The sequence below is a fragment of the Penicillium expansum genome (genome assembly GCF_000769745.1).
Source record: "Penicillium expansum strain MD-8 chromosome Unknown contig211, whole genome shotgun sequence".
Taxonomy (NCBI): domain Eukaryota; kingdom Fungi; phylum Ascomycota; class Eurotiomycetes; order Eurotiales; family Aspergillaceae; genus Penicillium; species Penicillium expansum.
The window spans coordinates 57,566-73,104 of record NW_015971430.1 but is presented as its reverse complement, the minus strand read 5'-3'; the positions used below and the strand labels follow the sequence as shown (position 1 = coordinate 73,104).

The 15,539-nt window shown below is 49.4% G+C and overlaps 6 protein-coding genes across 6 annotated transcripts; 4 read left to right on the top strand and 2 right to left on the bottom strand.

Moving 5' to 3' along the window:
• Positions 1 to 265: 265 nt before the first annotated feature.
• Positions 266 to 4,228, top strand: ncr1 (sphingolipid transporter NCR1; the record flags this gene model as incomplete). The annotated part of the gene is made up of 3 exons (XM_016743790.1): positions 266 to 532; positions 611 to 4,067; positions 4,125 to 4,228. The coding sequence occupies 3 exons, from the start codon at positions 266 to 268 to the stop codon at positions 4,226 to 4,228; spliced, it is 3,828 nt and encodes a 1,275-aa protein (XP_016594682.1).
• A 790-nt stretch (positions 4,229 to 5,018) lies between these two features.
• On the top strand, positions 5,019 to 8,566 carry PEX2_065180 (putative importin beta-4 subunit; the record flags this gene model as incomplete). Its single annotated transcript, XM_016743789.1, has 3 exons — positions 5,019 to 5,064; positions 5,122 to 7,432; positions 7,651 to 8,566. The coding sequence occupies 3 exons, from the start codon at positions 5,019 to 5,021 to the stop codon at positions 8,564 to 8,566; spliced, it is 3,273 nt and encodes a 1,090-aa protein (XP_016594681.1).
• Positions 8,567 to 8,952: 386 nt separating this feature from the next.
• On the bottom strand, positions 8,953 to 9,695 carry PEX2_065170 (Cytochrome P450; the record flags this gene model as incomplete). Its single annotated transcript, XM_016743788.1, has 4 exons — positions 8,953 to 9,021; positions 9,122 to 9,252; positions 9,305 to 9,413; positions 9,552 to 9,695. The coding sequence occupies 4 exons, from the start codon at positions 9,693 to 9,695 to the stop codon at positions 8,953 to 8,955; spliced, it is 453 nt and encodes a 150-aa protein (XP_016594680.1).
• Positions 9,696 to 11,154: 1,459 nt separating this feature from the next.
• Positions 11,155 to 11,313, top strand: PEX2_065160 (uncharacterized protein; the record flags this gene model as incomplete). The annotated part of the gene is made up of 1 exon (XM_016743787.1): positions 11,155 to 11,313. The coding sequence occupies one exon, from the start codon at positions 11,155 to 11,157 to the stop codon at positions 11,311 to 11,313; it is 159 nt and encodes a 52-aa protein (XP_016594679.1).
• An 809-nt stretch (positions 11,314 to 12,122) lies between these two features.
• Positions 12,123 to 13,954, top strand: PEX2_065150 (putative C6 transcription factor; the record flags this gene model as incomplete). The annotated part of the gene is made up of 5 exons (XM_016743786.1): positions 12,123 to 12,141; positions 12,200 to 12,858; positions 12,913 to 13,435; positions 13,574 to 13,643; positions 13,693 to 13,954. The coding sequence occupies 5 exons, from the start codon at positions 12,123 to 12,125 to the stop codon at positions 13,952 to 13,954; spliced, it is 1,533 nt and encodes a 510-aa protein (XP_016594678.1).
• A 686-nt stretch (positions 13,955 to 14,640) lies between these two features.
• med7 (mediator complex subunit MED7) lies at positions 14,641 to 15,467 on the bottom strand (the record flags this gene model as incomplete). The annotated part of the gene is made up of 2 exons (XM_016743785.1): positions 14,641 to 15,150; positions 15,204 to 15,467. 2 exons carry the CDS (start codon positions 15,465 to 15,467, stop codon positions 14,641 to 14,643), a joined length of 774 nt encoding a protein of 257 aa, XP_016594677.1.
• Between the last annotated feature and the right edge of the window lie 72 nt (positions 15,468 to 15,539).

Here is a 15,539-nt window from a genome sequence, read left to right as displayed (position 1 = left end):
TTAGCCACCATCGAGCTTAAAATATTGATCTTAATCTGATCCTACTCGGATCTTTGTACCAAACAATCTCGTCGAATTGTCCCTTAAAATTCGCATTCCCTCCTTGCACCAGCTCCTGAGTTCGGCCTGCAACCTTCCCCACACGGACTTGGTCGGCGACCAGTGCATGGCCAACCTCCAGTATTGAAAGTGTCACTTTCGACATCTTAATTGAAGACTGGTAGAAAGGGTCTTTTCTCTCACCACGCCTATCCGCCCCGGCAAGATGCGGTTACCCAGGGCTATCGCTGCGATAGTTGGGCTGGGCTCTTTTGCGCCCATGCTTGTCGGTGCACAGGGCGAAACCAAAATCCACGAAAAGGGCCGTTGTGCTATACGAGGTCATTGTGGAAAGCAGTCTATTTTCGGGGGAGAACTACCCTGTCCCGATAATGACCTGGCACAGCAACCAGAAGACGCAGTCCGCCAGAAGTTGATAAATCTGTGTGGCACCAAGTGGAGCGAAGGCCCAGTCTGTTGTCTAGATGAACAGGTGAGCGATCCCGGCCTCTAAATTCAACAATGTTGCCATGTCTTTGTATATTGTCCCATTCATGCTGATCAACCATAGATCGACGCGCTTTCAAGTAACCTCAAACTAGCAGAGGGAATTATCGCATCCTGTCCCGCCTGCCGAGACAACTTCTTCAACATCTTCTGTACCTTTACGTGCTCCCCCGATCAGTCGCTATTCATCAATGTCACCAAAACAGAAGAAAACAGCTCTGGCAAAAGACTTGTGACCGAGTTGGACAATATTTGGTCCAAAGAGTACCAGAGCGGCTTCTTCGATAGCTGCAAGAACGTGAAGAACGGTGCATCGGGTGGAAAAGCCATCGACTTCATCGGCGGTGGCGCGAAAGACTATACCCATTTTATGAAATTTTTAGGTGATAAGAAGTTTCTCGGAAGCCCGTTCCAGATTAACTATCACACAGAGCCTAGTGGATCTGACCCGCAAGGAATGGGGGCTTTGTCAATAAGGCCAAAGGCCTGCAATGATGAGGACAAATCATTCCGATGCTCTTGTGTCGACTGCCCGGATGTGTGTCCGGAGTTGCCTGCCATCTCTCCCCACGAGATATGTCATGTAGGACTTCTACCATGTCTATCTTTTGCCGTCATCCTCGTTTATTCCATCTTTTTGTTGTTTGTTATCGCTCTCGCGAGCTATGTTACATACAAAGAACGCCGGTTCCGCAAACCAGAGCGGGTGCGCTTGCTGCAAGATCCTACGCCCAGCGATGACGAAGATGAGGGGGAAGTCATGCACCGTGGAGGATATATGGAAAGGTCACACGGAGTGTACAAGCTCAACTCTGTGTTGTCAGCCTTGTTCCATCAAGTCGGTGGTGCTTGTGCGCGTTTCCCAGGAATAACAATATCTTCCAGTGTCTTTGGAGTGGCACTGCTGAGCCTAGGGTGGTGGAGCTTCACGGTTGAAACGGATCCGGTGCGACTCTGGGTGAGTCCCTCATCCGCGGCCGCCCAGGAGAAGGATTTCTTTGATCAGAGCTTTGGTCCATTCTACCGAGCTGAACAGGCATTCTTGGTGAATAACCGTCCGGAGAACGATTCACGTCCGCTCTTGGACTATGAAACCCTCACTTGGTGGTTTGATGTCGAGTCTCGTGTGCGGCGCGTGATCTCGTTGGACCAGGCCCTCAACTTTGATGACGTTTGTTTCAAGCCGACCGGAGAAGCCTGTGTCGTGCAATCGGTCACTGGGTATTTCGGCGGTTCTGTCTTAAATCTTGACCCAGATACGTGGAAAGACAGACTAAACCACTGCACAGAGTCGCCTGGGGACCCTAGCTGTCTTCCCGATTTCTCGCAGCCCCTCAAGCCCGAAATGATTCTTGGTGGATATGAAGACACAGGGAATGTCCTGGATGCCCAGGCACTCATAGTGACCTGGGTTGTAAACAACTACGCACAGGGAACAGAAGAAGAAGCCAACGCCATCGATTGGGAGAACACCTTCCAGGCCGTTCTCGGGGTGGTCCAAGAAGAAGCTGCCGAGAGAGGCCTTCGCGTGTCTTTCAATTCCGAGGTCAGTTTGGAGCAGGAACTGAATAAGTCAACCAACACAGATGCGAAGATCGTTGTCATCAGTTATCTGATCATGTTCTTCTACGCCTCGATGGCCCTGGGTTCGGTCACAGTTACCTGGAGGTCTCTGCTGACCAACCCGTCCAATGCTCTTGTTCAGTCCAAATTTACACTGGGGATTGTCGGGATCATTATTGTTTTGATGTCTGTGTCTGCATCGGTCGGACTGTTCTCGCTAGCGGGCGTCAAGGTGACCTTGATCATTGCCGAAGTTATTCCATTCTTGGTCCTGGCAGTGGGAGTAGACAACATTTTCTTAATCGTTCACGAATTCGAGCGAGTCAATATCAGCCATCCCGATGAAGAAATCGACGAGCGAGTTGCCCGAGCGGTTAGTCGAATCGGACCTAGCATCTTCCTGTCTGCTTTGACGGAGACAGTGGCCTTTGCCCTGGGCGTCTTTGTTGGTATGCCTGCTGTCAAAAATTTCGCCGCATACGCCGCCGGTGCTGTCTTCATCAATGCTATTCTGCAAATTACCATGTTCATCTCCGTCTTGGCTCTGAACCAGAGACGGGTGCAGAGTCTTCGTGCGGACTGTGTCCCTTGTCTTACTGTCCGAAAAGCAAACTCGTTCGGCTTCCCCGAGGAAAATCACGGCGGACAAGACGCAGAGAGTACTTTGCAGGCCTTCATTCGTCGAGTCTACGCTCCGTTCCTCTTAGATCGTCGAGTGAAAGTTGGCGTTGTTATATTTTTCTTGGGTGTTTTGACTGCTGGTCTAGCCTTTATTCCCGAGGTTCCTCTTGGGTTAGATCAACGGATCGCGCTTCCTAGCGACTCGTACCTGATTTCATATTTTAACGACTTGGATTCATACTTTGGCGTGGGGCCTCCGGTCTACTTCGTGACCCGGAATGTGAATGTTAGCGAGCGAAGTCACCAACAACAGCTCTGTGGACGGTTCACCACTTGCGAGGAATATTCACTACCCTTTATTCTCGAGCAAGAGTCTAAGCGTCCGAATGTTTCTTATCTTGCAGGCTCTGCTGCCAGCTGGATTGATGATTTCTTCTATTGGTTGAACCCCCAGCAAGACTGTTGCAAAGAAAACGGCAAGCTTTGTTTCGAGGATCGCGTTCCTGCCTGGAACATCTCTCTCTCGGGGATGCCAGAAGGACCTGAATTTATCCATTATGCCAAAAAATGGATCGATGCTCCTACCGATGCCTCTTGCCCCCTTGGTGGCAAAGCGCCCTACAGCAATGCGTTGGTGATTGATGAGAAGTATACGACCATCAATGCCAGTCATTTCCGTACTAGTCACACGCCTCTTCGGAGCCAGGATGAATTCATCGAGGCATATATTGCAGCTCGCCGGATTGCAGATGGCATCTCACAGGAGCATAACATCGACGTCTTCCCATATTCTAAGTTCTATATCTTCTTTGATCAATACGTTTCCATTGTGCGACTTACTGGTACCCTTCTTGGGTCGGCGGTGGCTATCATCTTCGTCTTAACCTCTGTTATACTGGGTTCGATAGCCACGGGCGCTGTCGTTACAACTACAGTGGTTATGATAGTGGTCGATATCATTGGCACCATGGCGATTGCTGGTGTCTCCCTGAACGCCGTGTCTCTTGTCAATTTGATCATTTGTGTGGGTATTGGTGTTGAGTTCTGTGCTCACATTGCCCGGGCATTCATGTTCCCCGCTCGACCCATTATGGAGAAGGTGCCTGCTGAATTCCGTGGAAAGGACGCTCGAGCATGGGCGGCTTTGGTCAATGTCGGCGGGAGTGTCTTCAGTGGTATCACCGTAACCAAACTTTTAGGAGTTTGTGTCCTGGCGTTTACTCGGAGCAAGATCTTCGAGATCTACTACTTCCGTGTGTGGTTAGCCCTGGTGATTTTTGCTGCTACGCATGCTCTCATCTTCTTACCAGTAGCTCTCAGCTACTTTGGCGGCGGCGGTACGTACAAATTGACCCATCACCATTGAATAATGTGAACTCTACTGACCGATTTAGGTTACTTTGACCCTGCGTCTGACGGTGGCCTAGAGGCCAATCTGGCTTCACGTGGCTACCGCTCATCCCTAGTCCATGATGATTATGACTCTGATGAATATTAAGTGGTGCCTCGGTTGTTTGGGGCTTCATTGGTGTGGGTCTTCTGGAACTCACCGGATGCACGGGTGCCAGCACATAACAAAGCACTTGTTAACTGGTGTTATTTTTGCAGAGGCATATGTTGTAGTTTGCTCTCTGTGGAGCAAGATGGATGAAAGAGGAGTTTTAGGGCGAAGGAATCTTTGAAATTTTTTTTCTCTCTTTCTATTTTTCTATCTTCAATTCGGGAAATTCTTACATTCTTCGTGAGGCATGAAGGTTCCTGTGACTTAGGTATAGCTGGTATAGTCATAATGATCATGTCCCAATTACACACTACAATAAGGACCGACTGTGTGAATGATCACCGTAATATGATAGTACTCTGTACAACATAATGTATACATGTAATCTAGTACAATTTCCCTAATATAACCCTAATATAACCCAATATAAATGAAGTCAAAGAAATCTCTGCCCAAATTCCCGCGTGTTGACAATTGTTCCCACGCTAAGCCTAATCAGGCACCAGCCCACTCCCCTAAATTTTTTTTTTTCCTGTTCCCTTTTCTTCTCTCTCCCCCCACCACTCTCCTTTCTTTTTCTCTTCATCTTCCTCTCTCTTTCCTTTTTTTTTCTTCCTGTCAATATTGCTTTGTGATACCCCATTTGAGTTGTTTGTCTGAGACAGACTGCTCAATCTTTGTTCTGTGGCCTGAGTCTCTGATAGAGAGCTAGGGCAACTGAAACCGCCGAAGGAAGAAGGAAAGAAAGAAAAATCACCTGAAAATCTTCCACATCCCCCCTTCCATCATGGATCAACAGCGATTCCTGCAGCAATTGCAGATTATCCTGGATCGTGAGTTCGTCTTGCAACGTCGAAGCCCATGTTCGTCTCGCTGACCCCTTCATGTAGCCTCCCAGGGAAACCTTAAGGAGGCCACCGGAGTCTTGCAAAAGGAGTTCTACAACAAGCCCGAATCCCTTGTCTTCCTCATCCAGATCTGCACTAGCCACGATGACCAAAATCTGCGCCAGCTCTCTTCTGTTGAGTCCCGTACGCTCGTTTCCAAACACTGGTTGAAGGTTCCCGCCGACCAGAAGCCCCAAATCCGCGAGCAGCTGCTTCGCTCCACCATGGCCGAGAGTTCATCTCTCGTCCAGCACTCTATCGCTCAGATCATCTCCGCTATTGCAAAGATCGATTTGAACGACGGCGAGTGGGCAGACCTGCCCAACCTGCTGCTGCAGGCTGGCAACAATGGCAACGCCGCTGAGCGTGCGGTGGCCATCTACATTCTCTTCACCATCTTGGACACTCTTGGTGAAGGCTTTGAGGAGAAGTTCCAGGACCTCTTCAACCTCTTCAACAAGACTATCCGGGACCCCGAAAGTGCCGAAGTCCGCATCAATACCCTCATGTCTTTGAGCAAGCTTGCTATGCACCTTGACTCGGAGGAGGATGAGGCTCCCGTCAAGGCTTTCCAAGAGATGGTTCCCGCGATGGTCGCTATCCTCAAGGACTCTATTGAGAAGCAAGAGGAGGACCACATCATGCAGTCTTTCGAAGTCTTCCAGACTCTGCTTGGTTGTGACCCTGCTTTGCTGACTGTCCACCTCAAGGACCTGGTCATCTTGATGAACCAGATCTCTGCCAACACCGAGGTGGATGAGGATGTTCGCACCCAGGCCATCAGCTTCCTGATGCAGACCATCCAGTACCGCAAGCTTAAGGTTCAGGGCATGCGCATTGGCGAGGAGCTCACACGCACCGCCCTCCAAATTGTGACCGAGCTGGGCGATGCCGCCCCTGGTGATGATGATATCACTCCTGCCCGCTCGGCTCTCGGCCTCCTGGACATGCTCTCCCAGAGCCTGCCTCCTAGCCAGGTCGTTGTCCCCTTGCTCAACGCCCTCGGTCAATACTTCAACAACACCGACCCAGACTACCGTCGCGCTGGTATCATGGCCCTCGGTATGTGTGTTGAGGGTGCCCCCGACTTCATCAGCACTCAGATGAAGGAGATCTTCCCTATGGTCCTCCAGCTCCTTGCTGATCAGGACCCCAAGGTCCGCCAGGCTTCGTTGCACGCTGTCGCTCGTCTCGCAGAGGATCTCGTTGAAGATCTCAGCTCCGAGCATGCGCGCCTCATGCCCTTGCTCTTCCAGAACCTGGCCAGCGCCATGCAAGAGTACAAGGGCGAGGAGGAAGGCCCCACACTCGATATCATCAAGGCCGGCATCAGTGCCATTGATGCTGTCGTTGATGGTCTCGATGAAAAGGATGTTTCTCCTTACCAGGCCGAGCTTGTTCCTATCCTGCACAACCTTTTCAAGCACCCCGATTTCAAGATCAAGGCTCTTGCTGCCGGTGCTCTTGGCTCCCTTGCATCCTCTGCCGGAGACTCCTTCCTCTCATTCTTCGATGAGTCGATGCATCTCCTCCAAGAGTTTGCTGCTGTGAAGGACAGTGAGGACGAACTCGACCTCCGTGCCAGTGTCACTGACTCCATGGGTGAGATGGCCGCCGCCGCTGGCCCCGAGCGTTACCAGCCGTACGTTGAGCCTCTCATGCGCGCCACTGAGGAAGCTTTGCACCTCGGTCACTCCCGTCTCAAGGAGAGCACATACATCTTCTGGGGTGCTATGGCTAAGGTCTACGGCGAACACTTTGCTCCTTTCCTTGACGGTGTTGTAAAGGGCCTGTATGATTGCATCGAACAGGACGAGAGCGACCTTGATGTCGACCTCGGCAGTGCTGCCAGGGACCTTGTTGGCCAGGAGGTTACCTTCAACGGCCGCAAGGTCAAGGTCGCAAGTGCCGACGACGAAGATGATGGCGATATCGAGGATGTCGATCTTGAGGATGAGGACGAATGGGATGACATTACCGCCACCACTCCTCTTTCTCTCGAGAAGGAGATTGCTGTTGAGGTCATCGGTGACCTTGTCACCCACACCCGCAGCGCCTTCCTGCCCTACTTTGAGAAGACCATTGAGCATGTCATGCCCTTGTGTGAGCACCCTTATGAGGGTGTTCGCAAGAGCACTATTAGCACTCTGCACCGCTCATACGCTATGCTCTTTGCCATCGCCGAGGAGAATGGCCAGATGCCCAAGTGGCAGCCTGGTCTCCCCCTTCAGGTTCAGCCTGCCAAGGAGGTCCAGAAGTTCGGTGAAATTCTCATGACGGCCACTGTCAAGATGTGGACCGAAGAAGATGACCGGTATGTTCAACCTATCTTTTCTTTTCTCTTTTTTCCCCCTAGCCCCCCCAACCCAATTTCTATGATGATGTTTTTCCGCTTAACCCAGCTCACTTTGATGCGCCAAAGGCGTACTTGATGTAAACGGCGAAGTCTACACTCTGAGATATACTTCTACCATTGCCTCATTACCTATCACTGTCGATTCAATGACTTGATTGCTGACTGATACTTAATAGTTCTACTGTCGCCGATATTAACCGCAACATGGCCGAGAACCTGCGCTTCTGCGGTCCCGCCCTCATTGCCAACGAGACCATGCTTCACAACGTGATCCAAATGGTGACTGATATTATCACCAAGCAGCACATCTGCCAAGTGGAATTCGGCCCTGAGGAGGAGACTCTCGAGGCTGGTGAGGAATCTTCCGAGTTCGACTGGATCGTTGTCGACACTGCCCTGGACGTTGTCTCTGGCATGGCCGCTGCCATGGGTCAGAGCTTCGCTGAGCTCTGGAAGGTATTCGAGAAGACCATTCTTCGTTACGCTGGTAGCACTGAGTCTCTTGAGCGCGCCACTGCTGTCGGTGTCCTCGCTGAGTGCATCAACGGCATGGGTGCCGCAGTGACCCCCTTCACCTCTGTCTTCTTGAAGCTGCTCCTTCACCGCCTCGCTGATGAGGACTCTCAGACCAAGTCCAACGCTGCCTACGCCGTTGGTCGTTTGATCCAGCACTCCAACGCTGAGGCCGAGATCATCAAGGAGATCCCTACCATTCTCGCCCGCCTTGAGGCTTGCCTTCAGATGGATGTCTCGCGTCTCCAGGATAACGCCACCGGCTGTGTCAGCCGCATGATCTTGCGTTACCGTGACAGTGTCCCCACCAAGGATGTTCTTCCTGCTCTCGTCAACATTCTTCCCCTGAAGAACGACTTTGAAGAGAACGAGCCTCTGTACCGCATGATCTGCCAGATGTACAAGTGGGAGGATATCACTATCCGCGAACTCACCCCTAGCCTCCTTCCTGTCTTCCAGTCGGTTCTCACCGGCGACGAAGATCAGTTGGAGGATGAGCGTCGGGCCGAGCTCATTGAGCTTGTCAAGTGGCTGAACCAGATGCAGCCCGGTGCCGCTCCCTGGGTGGAGCAGCTGTAAGCCGAATGCTCTCTGTTATGGATTGATGAACACAAAAGGATTTATTTAATGGATAGACGGATGGCTAGGAAGCCCGAGATGACTAGACGATACCCCAGTCACTGCGGCGATGATTGATGAACCCCCTCAAAAGTTGCTGCTGTATATACTGTCAATGACTACATGCTTTGATCTTCAACTTTGAATTTTTGTGCAAAGTCTACCTACTTGTGCACCTATATCCCCTTTGTAGACCTGTCCTGTCGTAGATCGCAGCATTTCAGCTCCGGCGAGTAATCTTCGGTCTCCCGTGTCTCATCGCGGAGCCATCTCTCTGGACGAACTCTTCGGCATCTTCGCCCAAGTCAGACGTATTATTGCGCCCACAAGGTAGAAATTTATGCCAACTATAGGAATTCGGGCTTGCTGGGGTCATGGTAGTGGGTGTCCTTGTTCTGAAATCGATCCATGAGGTGCTGGATTGATATGTTGGCGACAGTCCCGAAGAGCGGCGGGCCGATTCGGTAGACGGGGGGGTTTTTTTCCCAAGGGATCCAGAATTGGCATTTGTCCTACTAGAGAAAAGTAGTCCATGGCAAAATCCATGGCGAAATTCGCGATACGCAGGGTCTTGTCAAAGTTGCACCCTTTTTCTAGGTAACCAACTAGCTGGCGGAATGTGGCATTGCCAACCACGTCCCAGGTGTCTGGTTGGTTTATAATCCCCAGGAAGGACAGATGTACAGGACTTGAACTCACAATCCGCAATCCATTCACCTAGGTCGCGTGTCTCAGTCGGGTTGGATCTATCGATGAATTTCTCCTCTAGGCGTTGACATAAGTAGGAGATCATATCATCGATATGGGCCTGTCAGGGAATAATGTTTCGAGATAGGCCTCTTCTTCTATGCATGCAATTTAGCATTGCACTCGCTGAAGAGATTGTAGACTGCCATGATAAAACTCGGCCTGTCACAGGGGATGATCAATACTAGTCACCACTTACGGTAAGAGAGATGTTCACCTTCAAATAATCCGATTTGATGTTGTCAATTGTCTTGATCGACTCGGGGATATCTAGGTCGAGCACATTGGGGCCAATGCGGACCGCTGGGCCGTACGTTGTGTGCAGCTCGCGGGTCAACCACATGGTACTTTCCCTGGCGAACATGGAACATATCTAATTTCTCGGTCTCCATTGTTCTATAGGGCTTGATGTTTCTAATCTGAATGGCATTCTGAATTTGGAAGATGTTGTTGGGTGGCAAAGGCGTTCGTGCCATTTCGGTAATGCGAGCGATGACTTTGCCCTCTGTTATTGTGGTTCCTCTCAGGTTTTATACACGAATATATACTGTGAAGGCACTTGGAGTGTCTTCAATTTGACCTGGGTAAGATTTTCCCCCACCAATCCCATCTGTAAAACCTCCTAACGCTAGTCCTGTGATAGAATACCGACCTAACTCTAGATATTTCTACTTCTTTACACCGACTTTCTCATGATTGCTGGTGGACATGGATTTGGACAATCCATAAGTACCTTGGAGATGGACTCAGCCGTGAAGGCCGTCTATAACGAATGATTGGACAAACTTTTGCCGTGTTAGGAATGGCGATTGCGAAGCTGTCGCTGGGAATCTTCCTGCTTCGCATTGCTGCCAAGCAATGACATCGTATTTCAATATGGATCTCGATAATCAGCTTGTTCATTGTGTCGGTAATGATTGCCATCATCTTTTAGGTCCAACGTCTTCCGTCTCAATCTATATATGACCCTCGCGTCTCAGGGCATACTGTGGTCCAAGTCACCCCTTTCTCCGTTTTGCTTGTATGTATGATACCCTCCTCGGCTGTTTATATGAATCCTACGCTGATATTGATGCAATTTAAGCTGGTGTGCTGCTGTGGACTTCTACTTTGCTCTTCTTCCGTGGATCTTCATTTGGAATCTTAACATGAAAGCCAAGGGAAAGATGTCCACCGCAATGAGCTTGAGTATGGGTTTCATGTGTGTGTCACTTCAATGCCTTGACCTCTATGAAAATATACTAACATTTATTTCTAGAGCCTGTTATCTGAATGGGACAAAGATGATGTTATTACAGACAGAAGTCATGCCGATTGCCAGAGAGCGGAGTTTCTCTTTTAGTTGATTTTTTCTAAAATATACACTGAAGGAATACTATATTAATTACATAGGGACATATAACACTCAAATAAGTCCAAGCGAGGTATACAACATGGATCCTGTCTTTGTACCCTAAGTATGCTCTGAGGCTTGATGGTATACTATATTGTTGTGACGTGGCCCATTTTGATATGGAGATTATAAAAATATTCCTCATTTCAACTCATGATTTAATTCTTGGGCTATCTCGTGGGAATGAAGAGGTTTAAGTGGGAACATTTAATATATGGCTGCCTGCTGGGACCTACTTTTCTCACTTTTCCCTTCATTTCCCCCAACCCCCACTGCTTTCAGCCCTATACCCCTTGTTTTATCTTTGCTTGAAAGGTACGCTGTTTTCTGGTATCTATACCCTTTTGTTCCCTTTCTCTTTCGGACTTGACTGACAATCTCCAATAGATCCAAGCCTTTGCCCTCCGCCATGGCCGTCACCTCTATTTCAACCCCTTTCGATTGTACCCTTCCTTCCAGCAGCTCTGGTAGCTCCATTAAAAAGCCCATCAAAGCAGTCTCCAAGCCATGCTTTGGGTGTGACTGCGGCGATGAAGAGTGCGATTGTTGCATATGCATTGTGATGTGAGCTGGCTGCCATTCCTCTCAATCTCCCTCGATACGCTTTTCTTTCTGGTTGGGGATTTCGGTGGTTGACGGTCCGATCGCACGTGGAGCGGTCAAGATGAGGGAAATTTATGGGGAATATGTGTGAATCAGGGTCCAAGGGGATTGGGAGATACTGCATTTAATTTCATTCCCGTTTCCGATGGTCAAGTACGCATGCGATACCCCGAGCGCACCAATATATTATTATTTTAATGGCTTTATTCTAACTTGCAGCTTATATGAACTCAGTAATCACTTACACTACACAAACCAATTCATATAAATCTCTCTATCAACATCTCACTCATAGATCTGCCTGAGGCATGCTGTAGCTGAGTCAGCGGCCACTTTGTCAGCGGGCCCGGGGCCAGCTATCGGCAATCTTTTGAGCTTAATTTCCAATTTCCCTGAAGACATACCAAATATACAATGTATCCTGCATCTAATGCTTCGGATGATCAGCCGCGGACACGGACTGCCCGTGCCTGTGATTCCTGTTACAAAAGAAAGGTCGATTTGTTCTTCTCCAACCCTCGATCCCATCGCTAAACTGGTCCCAGATCAAATGTGATGCTGCACTTCCGCAGTGTAATTGGTGCAGTCATCATAATATCGCCTGTACGTTCGACAGAGTGGTGCAGAGGAAAAGAAAAAATGTCAATGAGGAGGGGTGAGTCTGTACCTCGAGCGTGTTCTTCTATATGTCTGACGTTGGAGAGAAGACGCCCCAAAGTTTCACGACTATCGGAGCGAATTAGTCGCATCGAGCAGCTTTTGGCAGAGAACTTAATGGGTGATCAAATTTCTGGTATAGTGTCTCTTCAATATGCAGACCTAGGAATACCCCCGAGACTAATTGGCAAAAGTGCCTGAAGACTCGCCTCAATCTTTCGAAGCCAACACCACTGCCAGCAGCTCTCCAAGCAACACTCAGTCTCCAGACTCATCGTCGTTCCGAGTTCACTTTGCGGGAAAAGAGCTGGGTGTTATCAGTTTACTAACAGGCACCCCGTTCCTCTTTCCCGAGGGACGGGAATGGATCAAAACTCGCACCGGACAGCATGTCGCAATTGACAAACTTAGTCCAGCGCGAGCACCTTGGGATAAAGAACGCGGACAGACCTTCAACACTGTTATGATGAACATGAACATGAACACTTGCAATCCCTATGAACTTCCCGACTGGAGAACAGTGCAGGTATACTTCCAGGCATATACGAGCTCCAAGGTGATGCGGCGCATCTTTCCTGTGATAGACCCGGAGCTTTTTGAGGAGACCCTCAAAACAGCTTACAGTCAATCGCAGTCTACCCTCAAATATGGCCAAGCTAGTGCCAGAGTTTGTGTCATTGCATTTCTTACCTTTGTTTCTCGCCTACCTAATGTCAAGGACATTGTCAAGGCGACTTCTCCTACAACCAGTCCAATCGATCATGATATACTTGCTACCAAGGCACAATTCCTTATGCCTCAAGTATTACAAGAGTCTGCCAGTCTGGACGCGGCGCAGGCTCTTACCATGTTGGTGAGTGAGCCTTTCTGATTGCATAGGTCCGGTAACTGACCATGAATACATAAGATTGTCTTCGAGCTATCCTCTGGAAATATGCGGGCAACAAACTACTATGCGGCAGTTGCTGCACGACTCATTTTCATGCTTGGTGGTAATCTTTTTCGCGGTGACGGGATGTCGGCGAATGAGCGCAGCCAGAAAAAGCATTCACAACTACGGAATCTATTCTGGATTTGCTACACCCTTGATAAAGACCTTGCCCTGCGCACGGGTCAGCCGCCTACCATCGCCGACGAAAATTGTGAGCTAACACTTCCACCGGGCTATCTCGATCGAGCATTTTTGGACGTGGAAAACGAGGAGGCCCCATGGTACGGCCCAGTATTTCCATTTGACTTGCGCCTGAGTATGATCAAATCCCGAGCGCATCGAGAGCTATATTCAGTTAGCTGTCTCCAAAAATCAGACGCCGAGCTGCTCAAGTCAATCCGGGAACTCGATGACGCGCTAGAAGAATGGCGGTTATCTGTCCCTCCTAGATGGCGTCCAACCATGTCTTTTTCTCCCGAGACCTCCGATCCGCATATGGGTATGCACTCTGTCATGCTGCGTATGAATTATCACTTATGCATGACCATCATCCATCAAGCAAGTGGAAGATGCAAGGCATGGATGCAAGGACAAAGTGGTATGATGGATGGAGTGAGTTCAAGTATGGCACTTTCAGTGGAGGCCAGTCGATCAAGTCTATGTTACCTCGAAGCGGCAGAACATGTAGTAGTTGACGGTGTTTTCTGGTATGTAATTTTTGTCCTGCTATCTGAAGCCCAAGCTAATCCGTCTCAGGACTCTAATCTTCTACCCTATGTCTGCGCTCCTCACCATCTTCTGCAGCATTCTTCAGAACCCACTGGACCCACATTCGCGCGAAGACTTGGGCCGATTGAAAGTCGCCACTGTTATGATTGAGCGTATCTTCTCACGGAAACTGCATGCAAATGAGGTTGTGCACTTCAAATTGGTCGCCGATTTCATTATAGAATTAAAGCGATTGGCCGAGTGTGCCATTGACAAGGCCTGGGCGGAGCAGCGCGCCGCCTCTAATTGATTTGCACATTGCTTTCTTCCTATTGTTTTACAGGTCGATATCACTGGCTGGAAATTAGCGGGGGGAGTTTATTGGTTATGGTACTTAGAATTGACGGAGATATTATTAATATTAATAGAAGGACGCTCGGTCATTTATATTGCATTGATTAGAGATAGTCAGAGGAGTGTTCAATAGAATGATATCTTATATATGCGGTCTGTAATTGTAAGCAATAATTCCCGGCAGAGGTTCACGCGAAATTGGCATGTTGCGGCTCCTTGGGTAAATGCAATGGGGGTTTGAGGCAGCGGGTCTCAGGTAGTTCAGTGTTCTGAAATAAGGTGCCATTTGTGGCAGCAGCTTGTTAGAACATCAGAGGATTTCATCCATATATTGGTGTGGTCCAATATCTGCATCGGCATGATGCGAAGGGCGCCATCATTCAATCAACACATCAGGGCGTCAGATTTAGCATCCCAGTGGGCTTGCGTGCCTATCACACGCATGGGATAGAATCCCCGAGGGACATATTGTTGGATGTTGATGGCTCCTTGGTTTGAGTCTTCCGCGTTGGGTTATTAAAGGATGAGGTGGAACTTTGAAAGCAGTGTCACGGTTGAACAGAAAGTGCAGGAAAAATCCAGCCAGTCGACTTGGAGAAGGCAATACTGTTCAAATTTCGAAGGACCAGCCCGTTGTTGAATTCAGTTTTCTTTGTCCAGCAGATCCCAGATCAATCGAGAGTGCTCATCGGTCTTTTCTCTCAGCGCTTTGGCCTGGTCGGTATCGTCTTCCGACCCAGTGCCACTCACGCGGCTGCCCTCCGCTTGCAATTGCTCTAGTACACTCTCAATCTCCGCTTTGACTTTGTCCATTTGTTTCATTTCCTCTCGGCTGTGGTTGAGCTGCTCTTCCATCATCATGATGAGTGATTCGCGGGCTTGGTGGGGACGGTAGAGGTTGAGAAGGTGGTGCGCATTGATGAATAAGTTACGCAGGTCTTCGACCTTGGATTCAAATTGTTCTGGCGAAACCGACAAGATACCGGTAAATTCTAGGAAATTAAGGAGCAGAGACTTGCTGATCTTGAGAAGGTAGTATGCGTGATTGAGAGGGGGCGAGGGTTGCGAGTTCTGTTCGGTACCGGCAGCGGGGGGTTCTGGATAGAGCTGTTCGATCCCTTGCTCTTGTAAGGATGGCAATGTTGTAGACAGCTATTTCAGAGTCAGTCTTGTCAGGCGCAGAGCTCAGATTTAGGGGCACGAACAGTTTGCAATTCGCCAAAGACGCTGTATTGTCCTTCAGGGATGTCGGGCGGCACTAGGTACCGGAGCTCTGAGGGGAGCTGCAGAGCGCGCAATTCGGCTGCTGACCATTGCTTGTTCTTATTCAACCGTCCATCTTCGCTCTTGGAAGCTTCGGCTTTGATTTGCTCCACCCTGTCGATATTCTCGCGCGTAAAGTGTTTCCATAAGGGTGGTGGGGGCGCAAATGCTGTGTTCACGGCTCGTTGTTGGTTCTCGTCGGCCATATCTATCAGCACGAAGGTGATGGACGTGAGAAAAGAGAGAAACGTGAGCCAAGTGGGCAGAGTGGAAGTGTG